At 39.0% G+C, this 15,858-nt stretch overlaps 1 protein-coding gene across 1 annotated transcript in view; it reads right to left on the bottom strand.

Annotated features, from left to right (window-relative positions):
- Positions 1 to 15,858, bottom strand: part of mrps27 (mitochondrial ribosomal protein S27) — a 114,747-nt gene that overhangs the window by 85,731 nt on the left and 13,158 nt on the right. Inside the window, exons 3-4 of the mRNA XM_073048329.1 lie at positions 9,457 to 9,527; positions 5,908 to 5,966 (exon numbers count right to left, since the gene is read on the bottom strand). Of these exons, the coding sequence (XP_072904430.1) occupies positions 5,908 to 5,966; positions 9,457 to 9,527 (130 nt within the window). The remainder of the gene's footprint in view (positions 1 to 5,907; positions 5,967 to 9,456; positions 9,528 to 15,858) is intronic.

Genomic DNA, 15,858 nt, shown 5'->3' with positions numbered 1-15,858 from the left:
ATACGTGGACAGATTATCTCGTATTCTGCTGGTCTGAGAAAACGCATTAAGAAGGAAACTCTTTTACTGGTTGATAAAATTAAAGAGATTGACAAGAAATATTCGACTACTCCTAGCATGGAACTTTATAAACAAAGGGTTGAACTTCAAATGGAACATAGTTTATTACTTACATCTCCGATAGAAAATCAATTAATGAAAACCAGATCTGATTTCTATATACATAGTGATAAATCAGGAAAACTGTTAGCTAGTCAGCTGAAGAATGTTTCAGTTAAACGCCAGATTACTAAGGTTCGACAGCAGAATGGGGATTTGACAGTTAACCATGATGACATAAATAAGTCTTTTCAAGACTTTTATGCCTCCCAGTATAAATCTGAATTCCCTCAGGATCATAATACCATGTGTGATTTTCTCGGGAAATTGAATTTTCCAAAACTATCATCTGATGATCTTTCAGTAATAGATACTCCGTTTACGGATGCGGAAATTAAAGGGGTCATTTCCTCAATGAATTCTGGGAAAGCACCAGGTCCAGATGGGTATACAGTAGAATTTTTTAAATGTTTTTCTGATACTTTATCTCCTTGGCTATGCAAGGTTTTTGAAGAAGCAATTAGATTGGGGAAGTTGCCACAATCTTTTTATAGAGCTTCCATTTCTTTAATACTGAAGAAAGATAAAGACCCTACTGATTGTGCATCCTACAGACCAATATCTTTATTGAATGTGGATTCTAAGATTTTTTCCAAGTTGCTGGCTTCTAGGTTGGAGAAGGTATTACCCCAAATTATTTCGGAAGACCAAACCGGTTTTATTAAAAATCGCTATTCTTTTTTCAATGTTAGGAGATTATTGAATATTGTTTATACTCCTTCACATAATACTTCAGAATGTGTTATATCATTAGATGCGGAAAAAGCATTTGATAGAGTTGAATGGCCTTACTTATTTTATGTGTTGGAGAAGTTTAATTTCAGTCCGACCTTCATTTCTTGGATTAAACTGATATATCAAACTCCAGTAGCCTCGGTGTTTACTAATAATCAAAGATCTCCATTTTTTCGTTTATTTCGGGGCACTAGACAAGGTTGTCCTCTTAGTCCATTACTATTTAACATCGCTTTAGAACCTTTGGCAATTGCCATCAGAGAATCACAGGATATTTTGGGTATTAATCGTGGAACAGATATTCATAAGGTATCTTTATATGCAGACGATTTATTATTATTCATCTCTAATCCTGAGAAATCTATTCCAGCAGTCTTATCATTGTTGGCTCAATTTAGTGAGTTTTCTGGGTATAAGTTAAATCTTAATAAGAGTGAATTGTTTCCTTTGAATAGACAGGTCCCAAATTATGGTATTTTACCTTTTAAATTAGCTAATGATTCTTTTACTTATTTAGGGATTAAAATTACCAAAAACCATAAAGAATTATTTCGGTTTAATTTTTTACCCTTAATTGATCAGATTAAAGGTTTGTTTACTAAGTGGTCACCATTATCTTTGTCTCTGATAGGTAGGATTAATGCTATTAAGATGGTTATTTTACCTAAATTTTTATATGTTTTTCAAGCGGTACCAATTTTTATTCCGAAATCCTTTTTTACTAATGTTGATTCAAAAATTTCTTCATATATATGGCAGAATAAAAATCCCAGGTTAGGTAAAATATACTTACAGAAGACAAAGAAGGATGGTGGGTTGGCATTACCCAATTTCAGATTTTATTATTGGGCAGTTAATATTAGATATTTGATATGTTGGTTGAAAGAATGAGATGGTCCTTTTGGCCCTCATTGGGTGAGTTTGGAAACCAAATCGGTTTCTGCTTATGCTCTGGGTTCTATCTTAGGGACATCTCTCCCTTTTGCTCTTTCTAAATTGCCGAAGCGAATTGACAACCCGATAGTTAAATATACCTTACATATATGGTTTCAATTTCGGAAATTTTTCGGGTTGACTCAATTCGTGTTAAATAGTCCTATTGTATCTAATTGTTTTTTCCACCCCTCAATTATAGATCATGCTTTTTTGGCTTGGAAAACTAAGGGATTATTAAGATTTTCCGACTTATTTTTGGACAAATGTTTTATGTCCTTTGAGCAACTAGCTAATAAATATAATTTGCCTAGATTTCATTTTTTTAGATACTTACAGGTTAGGCATTTTTTAAGTACGGTACTTCCTTCGTTCCCAAATTCTCTGTCTTCAGATACTTTGGAAGGTTTGTTTGAATTAAACCCTTTTCAAAAAGGGCTTATATCAAAACTTTATAATATAATTATGAAGATACGGTCAGTGCCCTTTGATAAGACCAAAAATGATTGGGAAAGAGAACTTAATCTTATTATTCCTATTGAGAATTGGGATAGAATTCTTAAATTAGTTAATACATCATCTATATGTGCCAAACATTCATTATTACAATTTAAGGTTGTACATAGGGCCCATATGTCCAAGGATAAATTAGCTCATTTTTATTCTCATATAAACCCTATTTGTGACAGATGTCAATTAGAAATCGCTTCTTTAACTCATATGTTTTGGTCATGTCCACTTTTGAGAAAATATTGGAATGATATTTTTGATATTATTTCGGCGGTATTGAACATTGATTTACAACCCCATCCTATTACCGCAATTTTTGGTTTACCGATGATGGACTTACTTCACTTATCTCCTTCCGCCTGTCGAATGATTGCTTTTCTCACTTTGATGGCTAGAAGATCTATTTTGTTGAATTGGAAGGAAATTAATCCTCCCACGGTATTTCATTGGCTTTCTCAAACTATGTTATGTCTAAATTTAGAAAAAATTAGAAGTGCTGTATTTGATACTTCTATTAAATTTGAAAAGATATGGAGACCATTTATTCAATATTTTCATATGATGTAATGGCCCTGTGCCAGGCTTATCGGTTTTTTTTCAGCTTTAATCGTATGTATGTTGAGAGGATCGGAGTTGACGTCATTGATGTTTATGTATACTCGTGAGATACTATGAACAGCCCTTTTTTTTTTCTCTTTTTTAAAGTTTTTTTATTTTTTTTTCTTCTTTGTTTTTTTTTCTTTTTCTTGATACTAGATTAGTAGATTAGCTAACTTTCTTAGATAGATTTTTTTTTCTCTTTTTTATACTATATATTATGGAATATCTAAACTTACCTTGTTCATATATATACTATATGGTTTATGTTTTGGGAAACTTACTTATGCTGTATTCATTGTTTATATATTTCTTTATGTACAATGGGAGTCTATATATTTGTAATCCCTTACCATTATTTGAATTGTATCTCATTCATAATATTCTAAATATTAATAAAAAGATTGAAAGAGAGAGAGAAGGAGTGGTGTCTCAGAAAGGCAGTGTCCATTATTAAGGACTTCTAGTACCCAGGGCATGCCCTTTTTCACTGTTGCTATCGGGGAGGAGGTACAGAAGCCTGAAGGCACACACTCAGTGATTCAGGAACAGCTTCTTCCCCTCTGCCATCCGATTCCTAAATGGGCATTGAACCCTTGGACACTACCTCACTTTTTTAATATATAGTATTTCTGTTTTTTGCACAATTTTTAATCTATTCAATACACGTATACTGTAATTGATTGAGTTATTTATTTATTATTATTTTATTTTGTGTTTTTTTCCCTTCTATATTATGTACTGCATTGTACTGCTGCTGCGAAGTTAATAAATTTCACATCACGTGCTGGTGATAATAAACCTGATTCTGATTCTGAAATACGAGTTCTAATACATCTCAATCAAAAGCAGAGATACTGACACTATACTACCAGAGAGAATAATTTTTGGAGTAAATTTTAGCTATTGCAAAGTTTGCTTGAAATTTTACTCAAGTTTACAACTTCAAACCTGACTCCATTAATTTTGACCTGATTATGCAAAGTCTAACCAAGACCCACAGAACATACAACACACACTCCCATTGATCACAATCTCTCACCCCAAATGACAAAATTCTAAGCATAATTTCAGGTCTAGTTTGAAGTTTAATAAGAAGTATATTTTTCCTCTTTTAAGTTGATTGTTTTTTAGATAGCATTTTTATTTACTGGACATCTCCATATTATATGGAATGCGCTGCACAGAAACTGTCAAACTGGCAACAGTCTGGCATGGACTGATGTACATCATAACATTTGCACTGTTCAAATGTTAGGCAATATGGACAGAATGGTTAGCATTAACCATAAATTCAGAAGAATAGGCCATGTAAATGGTGTGGCTACAAGTACTAGAGACTGGAGATCCTTGGAAGAGTCACATATCTCCTGATACTTCCAATTTTCCACCATGTAAAGCCAAAGTTCAAGACAATGGTGGAATACTCTTTTATCCACCTGGATGATTGTAGCTTTTCAAAACTCAACTCAATCCAATGTTGATACAATATCCACCAGCCTAAACAATCACTGTTTTAACCAATCATAAAGTGCACAGTTCTACATCATAGGCAGTTCAACAACCAATCCCAACCCACTATCTCCATTATTGAGGACAAGGGCGCCAATTTCACTGGAATACCATGATTAGTCAGTTGCTTTAAGGTCCTAGTCACTCTTGTATAATAGATTTACAAATACATGCATAAAATCACTTGACATGACTAGTATGATAAGACAGACTCTTTTCCTCACAATCTACCTCACTTATGATCTTGCATTTTATTGTCTATCTGCATTCCACTTTCTCTGTAGCTGCTGCACTTTATCCTACATTCTGCTACTCTTTATTTTGTACTACCTTAATGTAATGTGTAGTGATTTGATCTGTATTAACAGTATGCAAGACGAGCTTTTCACTATACCTCAGTACATGTGACAAATGATAAAACAATTCCAATTCCAGTGTCAACCCCCTTGTGGCTTCTTGCAGACATAAGTACTTAAAAAAGAGCCAACACATTCTTTCTCTACAACAACGCAAACTCTTTAACACTGAGGTAGACATTCAGACTAATGTGGACCAATTACAAAGTCATTTCTATGTCTTTCACTATTGAAGAACATCAAGAACAATGATATCGGAAAGATCCGTGTAGACTTGCAGATTACCTCATTATTAAGAATCCACCATACTATCATTCTTGTAAAGAAGTTAAAATGTTAACTGTTAACTGAAATCTACCAGGCAGGTTTAAAATGTTATGCATGGAGGGAACAGAAAGGAAATGAATAATAAAATCAAATAACAATTATGGAAAAACCAGATTCTGATTTTCAGCATCTCATTCCAAACCTGCTCGATTAGGCCCTTCATTGATCGGGGTTGACCATGCATGTTGTGTCCCAGCTGTCCATGCAAGCCAGGGCAGTATGAAATGGAGAGCAAGCTATTGCCTATGCAGCAGGCTCTCCCTCTCCACACAACTGATGAATTCAAAGGCATGGCAAAGTCCAATACAGTTTTGCACTGCAGTGTCACAGGAGTTGCAGTCAGCACTGAACTCAATGTAGGGACTCCAGCTCCAGATTTTTCCTCGGGGTTTTCTCCTGAAGCCTTCCCCATGACTGGGTATGGCTACAAGACAGTGGAGGTTTGAGATCAGCTTTCCTTCTCTGAGATGAGCTGCCAACTACAGCTGTCGAGCCCTATCCACCCAAAATGACTGGCTTTAAGGTGCCAGTAACCCATGTCTGTGCCTCCTCCTGTCAGTGGAAACAGTTCTGCTGGGCTTAGCAGATAAACCACACATGAATGCCAGAAGTTGGACTTGGTTGTCAGAGGCTATTTGAGACGCACGCCTTTGCTCAATTACTTTTCAGCTAAAAGCAGGTCACTTAGCTCATCTGATCTAAATAGAATAGAACAAAGTTCTGCTTGTTTATAGTACAGCTCTGCAAGAAACTTAGGAAAACAGGAAAATATACTTACTTGTAAAGATAATATTCAGCCTGGTCAATCTCTTCTCTTGTGGAAATGTTGTCAATAAACTACAAAAATAAAAAATGTATGAATTTACAGCAAAAGGATATTATAACATTCTGATAAGAGACACTATGACACTCTCACCTTGTTTCTCTCATTCCAGAGGCACTAGCTGATCTGGTGAGTGCTTAAAACATTTTCTGCTTAATTCTAGAATTCCAGGATCAGCGATGTTTTAGTTTTGTAGAAGTGACTATACTAAGACATGTGGTTACATCCATCCAGACACTTTAACCAGTAATCCTATCAACAGGATAGTACAGCATAACATTTGAGAAAGCAATACTCTGATCAAGCAGTCAGCATTCAGCATGATTTCACAAAGGGAATATCATACATGACAAACTTATCAAGAGTGCTTTGAGGAAGTATCATCCAGAGTAGATAAAGGGGAACCATTAGATCTAAACTACTTGGATAGAAGGAAGCAAATGTAATATACTTGGATTTTCAAAAAGCATTTGACAAGGTTCAGATTAATTTATCAAATCTACACTGTAACATACAGTGAAATGTGTAATTTGTGTTAACAATCAACTCAAACAAAGGATGTGATGGGGCAGCCTGCAAGTGTTGCCATATACTTCACTGCCCACAATGTTCAGCAGAACACAAACAACAAGAACACAAAAGTACAAAACAGCAACAGCAAAAAAGCTGTTTTACTGTTGTTGTCCCACCCACTCACACACGCTGCCTCCAGAGTCTTAGACACTCTCAGACATTGGGTCTCCAACCTCCAGTCCCTGGACCAGACTCGCAGACATTGGGCCTCTGACCTCTGGACTCACCGACTTCGGTCTTCAACGTCCAGTATTGATCCCAGGATGTGCCAATCATGGGACTTTGAGCCTGGCATGGACCTCTGACCTCAGGACCAGCCAAATTTGAGGATCCTCAGCCCTCGTCCTTGGGGGCTCCCGACCATGGTGGGCTATGGGGATTACTTGTATTTGTCCTCTGCAGCTGTTGACCTGATTCCTGGGGATCATTGGCCTTCAACCGCAGAGCCCTCCAACCTGGACTCCAGCACTGGATCCTGGCCTTGACCACTAACTCCCTCTCCTCACTGTCCCCAAAGCCTAACATGACACCTATCCTCCTGCGCTGTGCCCAAAATCACCCTTATGGATTAAAAGAGGACTTTTATAAAGCATTGGTGAGGCCTCACTTGGAGTACTGTGAGCAGTTTTGGGCCCCTTAAGGACGCGCTTAAGAAAGGATGTGCTGAAACTGGAGCAGGTTCAAAGGAGGTTTACAAAAATAATTCCAGGATGGAATGGCTTGTCATATGAAGAGTGGCTCTGGGCCTGTATTCACTAGAATTCAGAAGAATGAGGGGTGACCTTATTGAAACCTATTGAATGGTGAAAGGGCTTGATAGAGTGGATGAGGAGAGCATGTTTCCTATGGTGACAGAGTCTAAGACCAGAGGATACAGACTCACAATAGAAGGATGTCCTTTTAAAACAGAGATGAGGAGGAATTTCTTTAGCCAGAGAGTGGCAAATCTGTGGAATTCATTGCCACAGGCAGCTGTGGAGGCCAAATCTTTGGCTATATTTAAGGCAGAGGTTTATAGATTCTTGATTGGTCAGGGCATGAAGGGATACAGAAAGAAGGGATGAGATTGGGGCTGAGTGGAAAACTGGATCAGCCATGATGAAATGGCAGAGTAGACTTGATGGGCCAAATGACCTAATTCTGTTCCTATATCTTATGGTCTTGTGGTCTAAAAAACAATGAAGTCTGAACCATAACTTCAGTGGACATACAGGTACTTCACAAGATAGTTGATTTTTCTAAGTAATATATTGGAATGATATATAATGGATAATGAATAAGAGGATTGGCTATCAAGCAAAAGCAGCGTACAAGGGGATCACTTGCAAGCAATGCGCAGTGTAGCTGCAAAAATTGGAAATGTTGGAATTGTAAAGCTGGTCACTTTGGAAGGAAGGGTTCTTATTCAAACGGATAAGGATTGCAGAAAGCAGTAAAGACTTGGGGATTGTCATGCATGAAATTTATAGCAGATTATGGCAGAGGCTTTTCTTTCAAATGGGTTGGAGTATAAAAACAGGAAGATCATACTGCAACTACATGAGGTACCGGTGAGACAGCATCTTAAGTGCTGCAAACGTTTTTTATTACCTTACTTAAGGAAAAATATATCATCATTGGAAGGTTCACCAGGATGATCGCAGGGATGGAGAGGTTGTCTTGCTGGAAAAAATGAAATAATGGATTTCTACTGACTGGAAATTAGAAAATTTGAAACATCTAAGATTCTTGGGGGACTTGCCAGAATAAATGCTGTTTCCCATTGTCAGAGAATCTACAGCCAAATTGCTTTTTGTTTTAGCATGATGGGTGCCTATTTAAAACTAAGAGAAGGAGAATATTCCATATAAATAGTTATGAATTTTAGGAACTCCTTGCAATTTTGAATTCTTTTAATATATTCAAAGCCGAGACAGACAGATTTTTTACAATAAGGAATCACTGGGAGCAGGTGAGAAAGTGGACTAGAGGAAAGTTGGATCAGCCATAATCTTAGTGAATGATGGAGCATGCCTGGGCCAATTCCTATTTCTTAAAGCCCAACAATACATCTTATTTTTACTCCTGCTGTCAAACAATTCAGAACATTTAATATAAATCAAACCTATTGCATAAACTAATATCAACATACTGTATAGTTGGTAGATATCCAACAGTTTCAGCAACACAATGAACAAATGACACAGCATAAAATCATTCATCATGCTTCTTTTACCATTAAATCAGCTCAACAAGCCTGGGAGGATAGACTATTCTTCTAGAAAATCTTTCGCTCAATTGAAGATGTGGGTTTTGTTAATGTGCATCAGTTAGTGCTTTATTAATGTTTTTATTTCATGTATGCCTTTAGCAAGAAGCAAAATTGTGCATCTTGAAGGATGCAGTTTACTTGCAATGGATGACATCAGGTGTAGTTTGTGGATGGGACCTTACTTTCTGCTTTCCCATAGCTAGTTGCTGTTCTTGCCCTATGGTGTTGATACCGACAGCTTATTGGGAGTTGTGTAGCAGGTAAAGTTCAGTACTATCAGGGTGTGAGCCTTGGTCAGCATAAGTCAAATGATATTGGGTCATATTATATGTGGCCTGGAAATTGTGCTTTTTTCATGACTACACATAACCAGCCAAAATATTAGGTAGCGTCAATGTATCATTCAATTTTACCACCATTACAAATACTATAAATATTACAAAATTTTCTGCAAATATTTCAGCCTGGAAGCATTCACTACAAAAAGATCCATAAATAGTATAGTTCTACACGTGTTATGACTACAGATTACAGTCTTTCAACTAGCTCACATATTTAAGGCAGAACACTTGAACTGGAATCAGAGATCATTTTAGAATACATCTCGACTAGCTCCCTTTACCTTAGGGGTGTTACAAACAAACATAAATAATACATGGATGCTGCTTTTATCGTCTTACCCGTGCTATGGTTAAGGAGCTGACAGGAAGTTTCTTTTCGTAAGTCATGTCCATTTGTGCAGCTAATTCCGCTGAGTAAGAAGAAACAATATTTAATTACATTTCTTTTATTAGATATTCCTAACCACATTGAAACAGAATATTTTTTCCTCAAAAGAAACTGGTATGTTAGCCTGATTTTTTTTCTGGAAGGGACTGAGTTACAGTTTTTGCACATAATTACTTGCAAAATATTTATTAAATCCACTGTAAGCTATTGAAAAGTCTAGCCTAAACACTTAAATTATTTAAGAGATGATTTCACCACTGTTGTTTAAAGGATTTTTAAAACCTAAATGGTAGACAGAGTCCTTGACCTTTCTTTCTGCTCAATCCTATTTGCTTCTAATGAGCTAACCATTGAAAAAGCTCATCAGTTCTTGTCAGTCAATGTATTCAGTCACTGAGTATTCTATCAAGATTATAAAACATTGTTTTCAGAACATTATCTGTTCTACCTAATATTCATGTTGTACAACCCTTAAAGGATAATGAATAATTTTCAATACAATCCTGAATACATTCTATGCATCTACCTTTTCACAAAAAATCTTTCAGATGCTGTTTTGTTTCGTTGCAATCAAGTTTCAAAGTTAAAATGCACATGTACTCTATGCAAGTAAATCATGAGGACTTTAAAAAAATCAACTGTTACTTTCCAGATTAGACTAGAAATTTTGACAGTAAAGGGCATATTTATTTTATAATTATTAGAATTATAAAAAGGAATCTGCATTATGAATCAGTTCTGCACCACATTTTGGCACACAGCAATAACCTGTGGTATATTTATTTTAAAATAATCAAAACTGAAACGCATTAAAAATTCCTCTGGGTCTGAGAGGAAATGTACACTGCCACCTGCTGTTGTAGCCAAATACTTCAAACTTCTAAACACAGAGAATCCCCATGTTACAGGGTGGTGTTTGTCTTCCTAGAAAATAGGACATTGAGATTTTTCATAATGCTGTGTCATTGGTGCACGTATCATGAAATGTGAATTGTGTGAATCAAACAAAATTGTGTCCACTTACCTTTTCATACAAATTCTGTAACAGCAAATTTTATTCTATATCTTAGTGATTTATGAACAAGGGCAAATTTCTGTTACACAAGCAGCCTTAATGCACTTATTTGCTAATAATCTTTTGAAAGCCATTAAAATTATTAAATTTATCCACACATTTCAAAGAATTGATTTCAAAATTATAACTCAACAGCATTAATTTATTGCAAATTACTGTGCATATTTTAAGAATGAGTAGCAAAATTACGAACAATTGATGACTGGTTTTCAAGGGGATTCTAAATGATCCAAATATTCAGTTTTCCTCTTCTCCTGAAACAGTGACCCAGTTTACATTTCAATCTAATAATTTTCAGGATTTGAATCAGAATCAGGTTTAATATCACCAGCATTATGTAGTGAAATTTGTTAACTTAGCAGCTACAATACATTATAATATAGAAAAAAATAAGTTAACTACAGTAACTATACATGTATATTAAATAGTTAAATTAAAAATAATGCAAAAACAGAAAAAACAAAAAAAGTGAGGTAAGGATTCAAAGTCCATTTAGGAATCAGATGACAGGGGAAGAAGCTGTACCTGAATCATTGAGTGTATGCCTTCAGGCTTCTGTACCTCCTTCCTGACAATAACAATGAGAAGAGAGCATGACCTGAGTGATAAGATTCCTTAACAATGGATGCTGCTTTTCTTAAGTACCGCTCCTTGAAGGTGTTGTAGCGATGTGCTACACACAGCGCTGAAATAACGACACGCAGTCGGTAAGTCGTTTGGAGACTAGTTTATTCAAACTTCGCGAAGCTGGCATTTAATCCCTAGCGCTCGCCCACTCCGGGCAGAAATGACATCAGAGGTGCATTACCAAAGTCTCCCCCCGCGCGCTGGCTATTTGTGAGCCGGTTCGCCTGCGCAGAAAGTGGGTTGCCACATAACACCCCCCCCCCCAGAACCGGTGATACACCCCCCAATGTCCACAGTCTGGATCAGCCTCTGTTTTGGAGGTCTGCCTCTGCGCCGCGGTGCCTGAACCTCAACCAGCTGCGCCAAATCCACATTGGCTGGTTTGAGTCAGTCCACCATGAAAACCTCCTCTCTTCCCCCCAATGTCCAGAACATACGTGGACCCGTTGTTGTTAATCACCTTGAACGGCCCCTCGTACGGCGGCTGTAGCGGTGCCCGGTGTCCGCCCCTTCATACAAACACAAAATTACAGTTCTGCAGGTCTTTGGGTACATGGGTCGGGGTCTGTCTGTGCTGTGAAGTCAGTACAGGTGCCAGGTTGCTGAGCCTTTCACATAGTCTGTCCAGGACTGCTGCGGGTTATTCCTCTTGCCCCCTTGAGGCTGGTATGAAATCTCCTGGGACTGCCAGGGGTGCGCCGTACACCAACTTGGCCGACGAGGTGTGCAGATCCTCTTTGTGCGCTGTGCGAATTCCAAGCAGGACCCAGGGAAGCTCGTCCACCCAGTTAGGTCCTCTCAGGCCGGGCCATGAGAGCCGACTTCAAGTAACGGTGGAAGCGTTCCACCAGTCCGTTCGACTGTGGGTGGCAGGCAGTAGTATGGTGTAGCTGCAATCCCAACAGGCTGGAGGTGAACTGGGCACCTCTGTCGGAGGTAATGTGGGCCGGTACCCCGAAGCGTGCTACCCAGGTTGCAATCAGTGCTCAGGTACAGGAATCGGCAGATGTGTCGGTGAGCGGGACTGCCTCTGGCCACCTTGTGAACCGGTCTACCATAGTTAGGAGGTACCGCGCTCCTCAGGACACTGGTAGGAGGCCCACGATATCCACATGAATGTGGTCGAACCTCCGGTGGGTGGGGTGGAACTGCTGCGGCTGGGGCTTTAGTGTGCCGCTGCACCTTGACTGTTTGGCACTGTGCGCACGTTCTGGCCCATTCACTGACCTGCTTCCAAAGTCCGTGCCACGCGAACTTGCTGGAGACCAGCCGGACGGTTGTCCTGATAGATGGGTATGCCAAACCGTGTATGGAGTCGAAAACTCGCCACCTCCAGGCTGCCTGGACGATGGGGCGAGGTTGGCCGGTAGCCACGTCGCACAGGAGGGTCCTCTCACCTGGGCCTACGAGAAAGTCCTGCAGCTGCAAACCCGAGACTGTGGTCCTGTAGCTGGGCATCTCGTCGTCTGCCTGCTGCGCCTCCTCCAGTGCTGTATAGTCCTCCCCCAGGGACAGGGCCTGGACAGCTGGTCTGGAGAGTGCATCCGCCACGACGTTGTCCTTTCCCAAGACATGCTGGATGTCCATCGTGTACTCGGAGATGTAGGACAGATGTTGCTGCTGGCGAGCCGACCAGGGATCGGACACCTTCGTGAACGCGAAGGTCAATGGTTTGTGGTCCATGAACGCGGTGAACAGCCTGCCTTCCAAGAAGTACCTGAAATGCCGGATTGCCAGATACAGTGCCAACAGCTCCCGGTTGAAAGCACTGTACTTGAGTTCGGGTGGTCATACCCGATACCCAGGAACTTGAAATTATTCACTCTCGCCACTTCTGATCCCCCTACGAGGACTGGTTCATGCTCCCTCATCTTACCCTTCTTGAAGTCTACTATCAGCTCTTTTTAGTTGTAATGTTGCAAATTTTGTTATATCTATGTGTAATTTTTAGCTTTATTATATATCAAATCTTTAAGTATAGTTTTAATCAGTTAATGATCTTTGTATTTAAAGTCCTAATATAAAAAATCTGTCAAGAAATCTCTGTGAAATATTTTCATAATTTTATCTCTAGCTTTGGGTTGACCTTGCTGATGGGAGCTGAATGGGGAAAAATATCCAATTTTCAGAGTTTCATGGCAGGTCAGTGCAACCTGATCAATGAACATTCCAAAATCCAAAACAAAATGTTTCAGCATAAAGTCTAAAGACTTTAGAAACGTTATCAATATTAACCGCAAATTCTATTTCAACCAATGCACTTTCATGACATGCAACGCCTGGATTCACCTGTAAAACACAATAAAAGAAAGTATGAGGGAGCGAGAAAAGGAAATAACACCCACACAGACAATTTGGGCTAATTCTATATAAGTGCAAGATTCAATAACTGCAGGGGTTCCCAATCTTTTCTGGTGTCATGGACCCCTCGCATTAAATGAGGGGTCTGTGGATCTCAGAATGGGAACCCCTGCTTCAGGGTCATACAGCACTGAGAACTCATGTATACTAATCTAGTTCACCAGCAGTAGATCTGCAATCTTTGAACCTGGTGATTTGTGCTTATCTAGATACATTTTAATTGTCTTGAGAGTACCTGTTTCTTTTGAGAGTACCTATCTCCACCACGTTCTGTGAGCTTCATTTTCAACCATACTTCGCATGAAAAAAATTGCTCCTCCTCAACGTCTCACTTTAAAGTATGGGGAAAAGATGCTTAAAGATTTATGGTATCCTCCCTAACTATGCCCTTCAGAAATCCAGCATTGGATTTTTTTTTGTCCAACAGTTCAAGTCAATAAGGATGATACTTCCAACAGTATGGGCTCTATGGGTTGGAGAAAAAATTGTAAAGCTCCCTATCACTGTATACTTCTACATTTCTATATGAAGAATAACAGTTTAAAATTACTTTTCACTGACTATGTAAAGGGGATAAATGTGGAAATTAAACATTAAGTCACAGAAGCTGCAAACTACATTGCGAGTTATTACAAAAAAATTAATTGGTAACAAGGTTACCAACCAAAGAACTCCTAAATAGAAGAATTTAACTAAAACTGATGCATTGTAAGGTAGAACAAACTATATTGACAAGAACTTCATAAAAATTACTTCTTTGGTCCAGCAATCTAATCTGAAAAGGCATTGCACTTGTGTGTGGACCACACTGTGGAACACCTTTCAGATTAACCCAAGAATTCCTGATGACTCAAGATTAATGCCAGTAAGTCTGTAGTTTCTGGAATTAAGAAAAATGAGAAACCATAGAACACTACAGCACAGTAAAGGCCCTTCAGCCCTCTATGTTGTGCCTACCCATATATTCCTTAAAAAAAAGTACTAAACCCACACTACCCCATTACCCTCCAATTTTCTTTCATCCATGTGCCTGTCTAAGAGGCTCTTAAATACCCCTAATGTTTCAGCCTCCACCACCATCCCTGGCAAGTCATACCAGGCACTCACAACTCTGTGTAAAAAAACTTACCCCTGATGTCTCCCCTAAACTTCCCTCCCTTAATTTTGTACATATGCTCTCTGGTGTTTGCTATTGGTGCCCTGGGAAACAGGTACTGACTATCCACCCTATCTATGCCTCTCATAATCTTGTAGACCTCTATCAAGTCCCCTCTCATTCTTCTACGCTCCAAAGAGAAAAGTCCCAGCTCTGCTAACCTTGCTTCATATGACTTGTTCTCCAAACCAGGCAACATCCTGGTAAATCTCCTCTGCACTCTCTCCATAGCTTCCACATCCTTCCTATAATGACCAGAATTGAACACAATACTCTAAAGTGCGGTCTCACCAGAGATTTGTAGAGTTGTAACATGACCTCTCTACTCTTGAACTCAATCCCCCTGTTAATGAAGCCTAGCGTCCCGTAGGCCTTCTTAACTACCCTATCAACCTGTGCAGCGACCTTGAGGGATGTATGGATTTGAACCCCAAGGTCATCCACATTCTTAAGTAACTGACCATTAATCCTGTACTCAGTCTTCTAGTTTGCCCTTCCAAAATGCATCACCTCACACTTGTCCGGATTGAACTCCATCCGCCATTTTTCTGCCCAACTCTGCAGCCTGTCTATATCCTCTTGTAACCTTCGACAACCTACAGCTCCATCCACAACTCCTCCAATCTTCGTGTCATCCACAAACTTACTCACCCATCCTTCAGCCTCTACATCCAGGTCATTTATAAAAATCACAAATAGCAGGGGTCCCAGGACAGATCCCTGCGGCTTTCCGCTAGTCACCGACCTCCAGGCAGAATACTTTCCTTCCACAACTACCCTCTGCTTTCTTCCTTTAAGCCAATTTTTTATCCAAACAGCCAAGGTTCCACTTATCCCATGCCTCATGATTTTCTGGATGAACCTCTCATGAGAGAACCTGTCAAATGCTTTGCTAAAGTCCATGTAGACCACATCCACTGCCCTACCCTCATCAATTTCTTTTGTTACCTCTTCAAAAAACTCAATCAGGCTCGTGAGGCACGATCTTCCCTTCACAAAGCCATGTTGACTATTCATGAGTAGACTATATTTCTTCAACAATCTCCTTAATTATTTGGATGGAGGTTCGGAGTTATCGGCACTACTGTATGTATTTAACATTATGCAATTGCCCATGTTGGTTAGTTTTTTAAA

Source organism: Hemitrygon akajei, chromosome 6 (genome assembly GCF_048418815.1).
Source record: "Hemitrygon akajei chromosome 6, sHemAka1.3, whole genome shotgun sequence".
NCBI lineage: Eukaryota > Metazoa > Chordata > Chondrichthyes > Myliobatiformes > Dasyatidae > Hemitrygon > Hemitrygon akajei.
The sequence above is the reverse complement of the archived record's forward strand: the minus strand, read 5'-3'. Positions and strand labels throughout refer to the sequence as shown.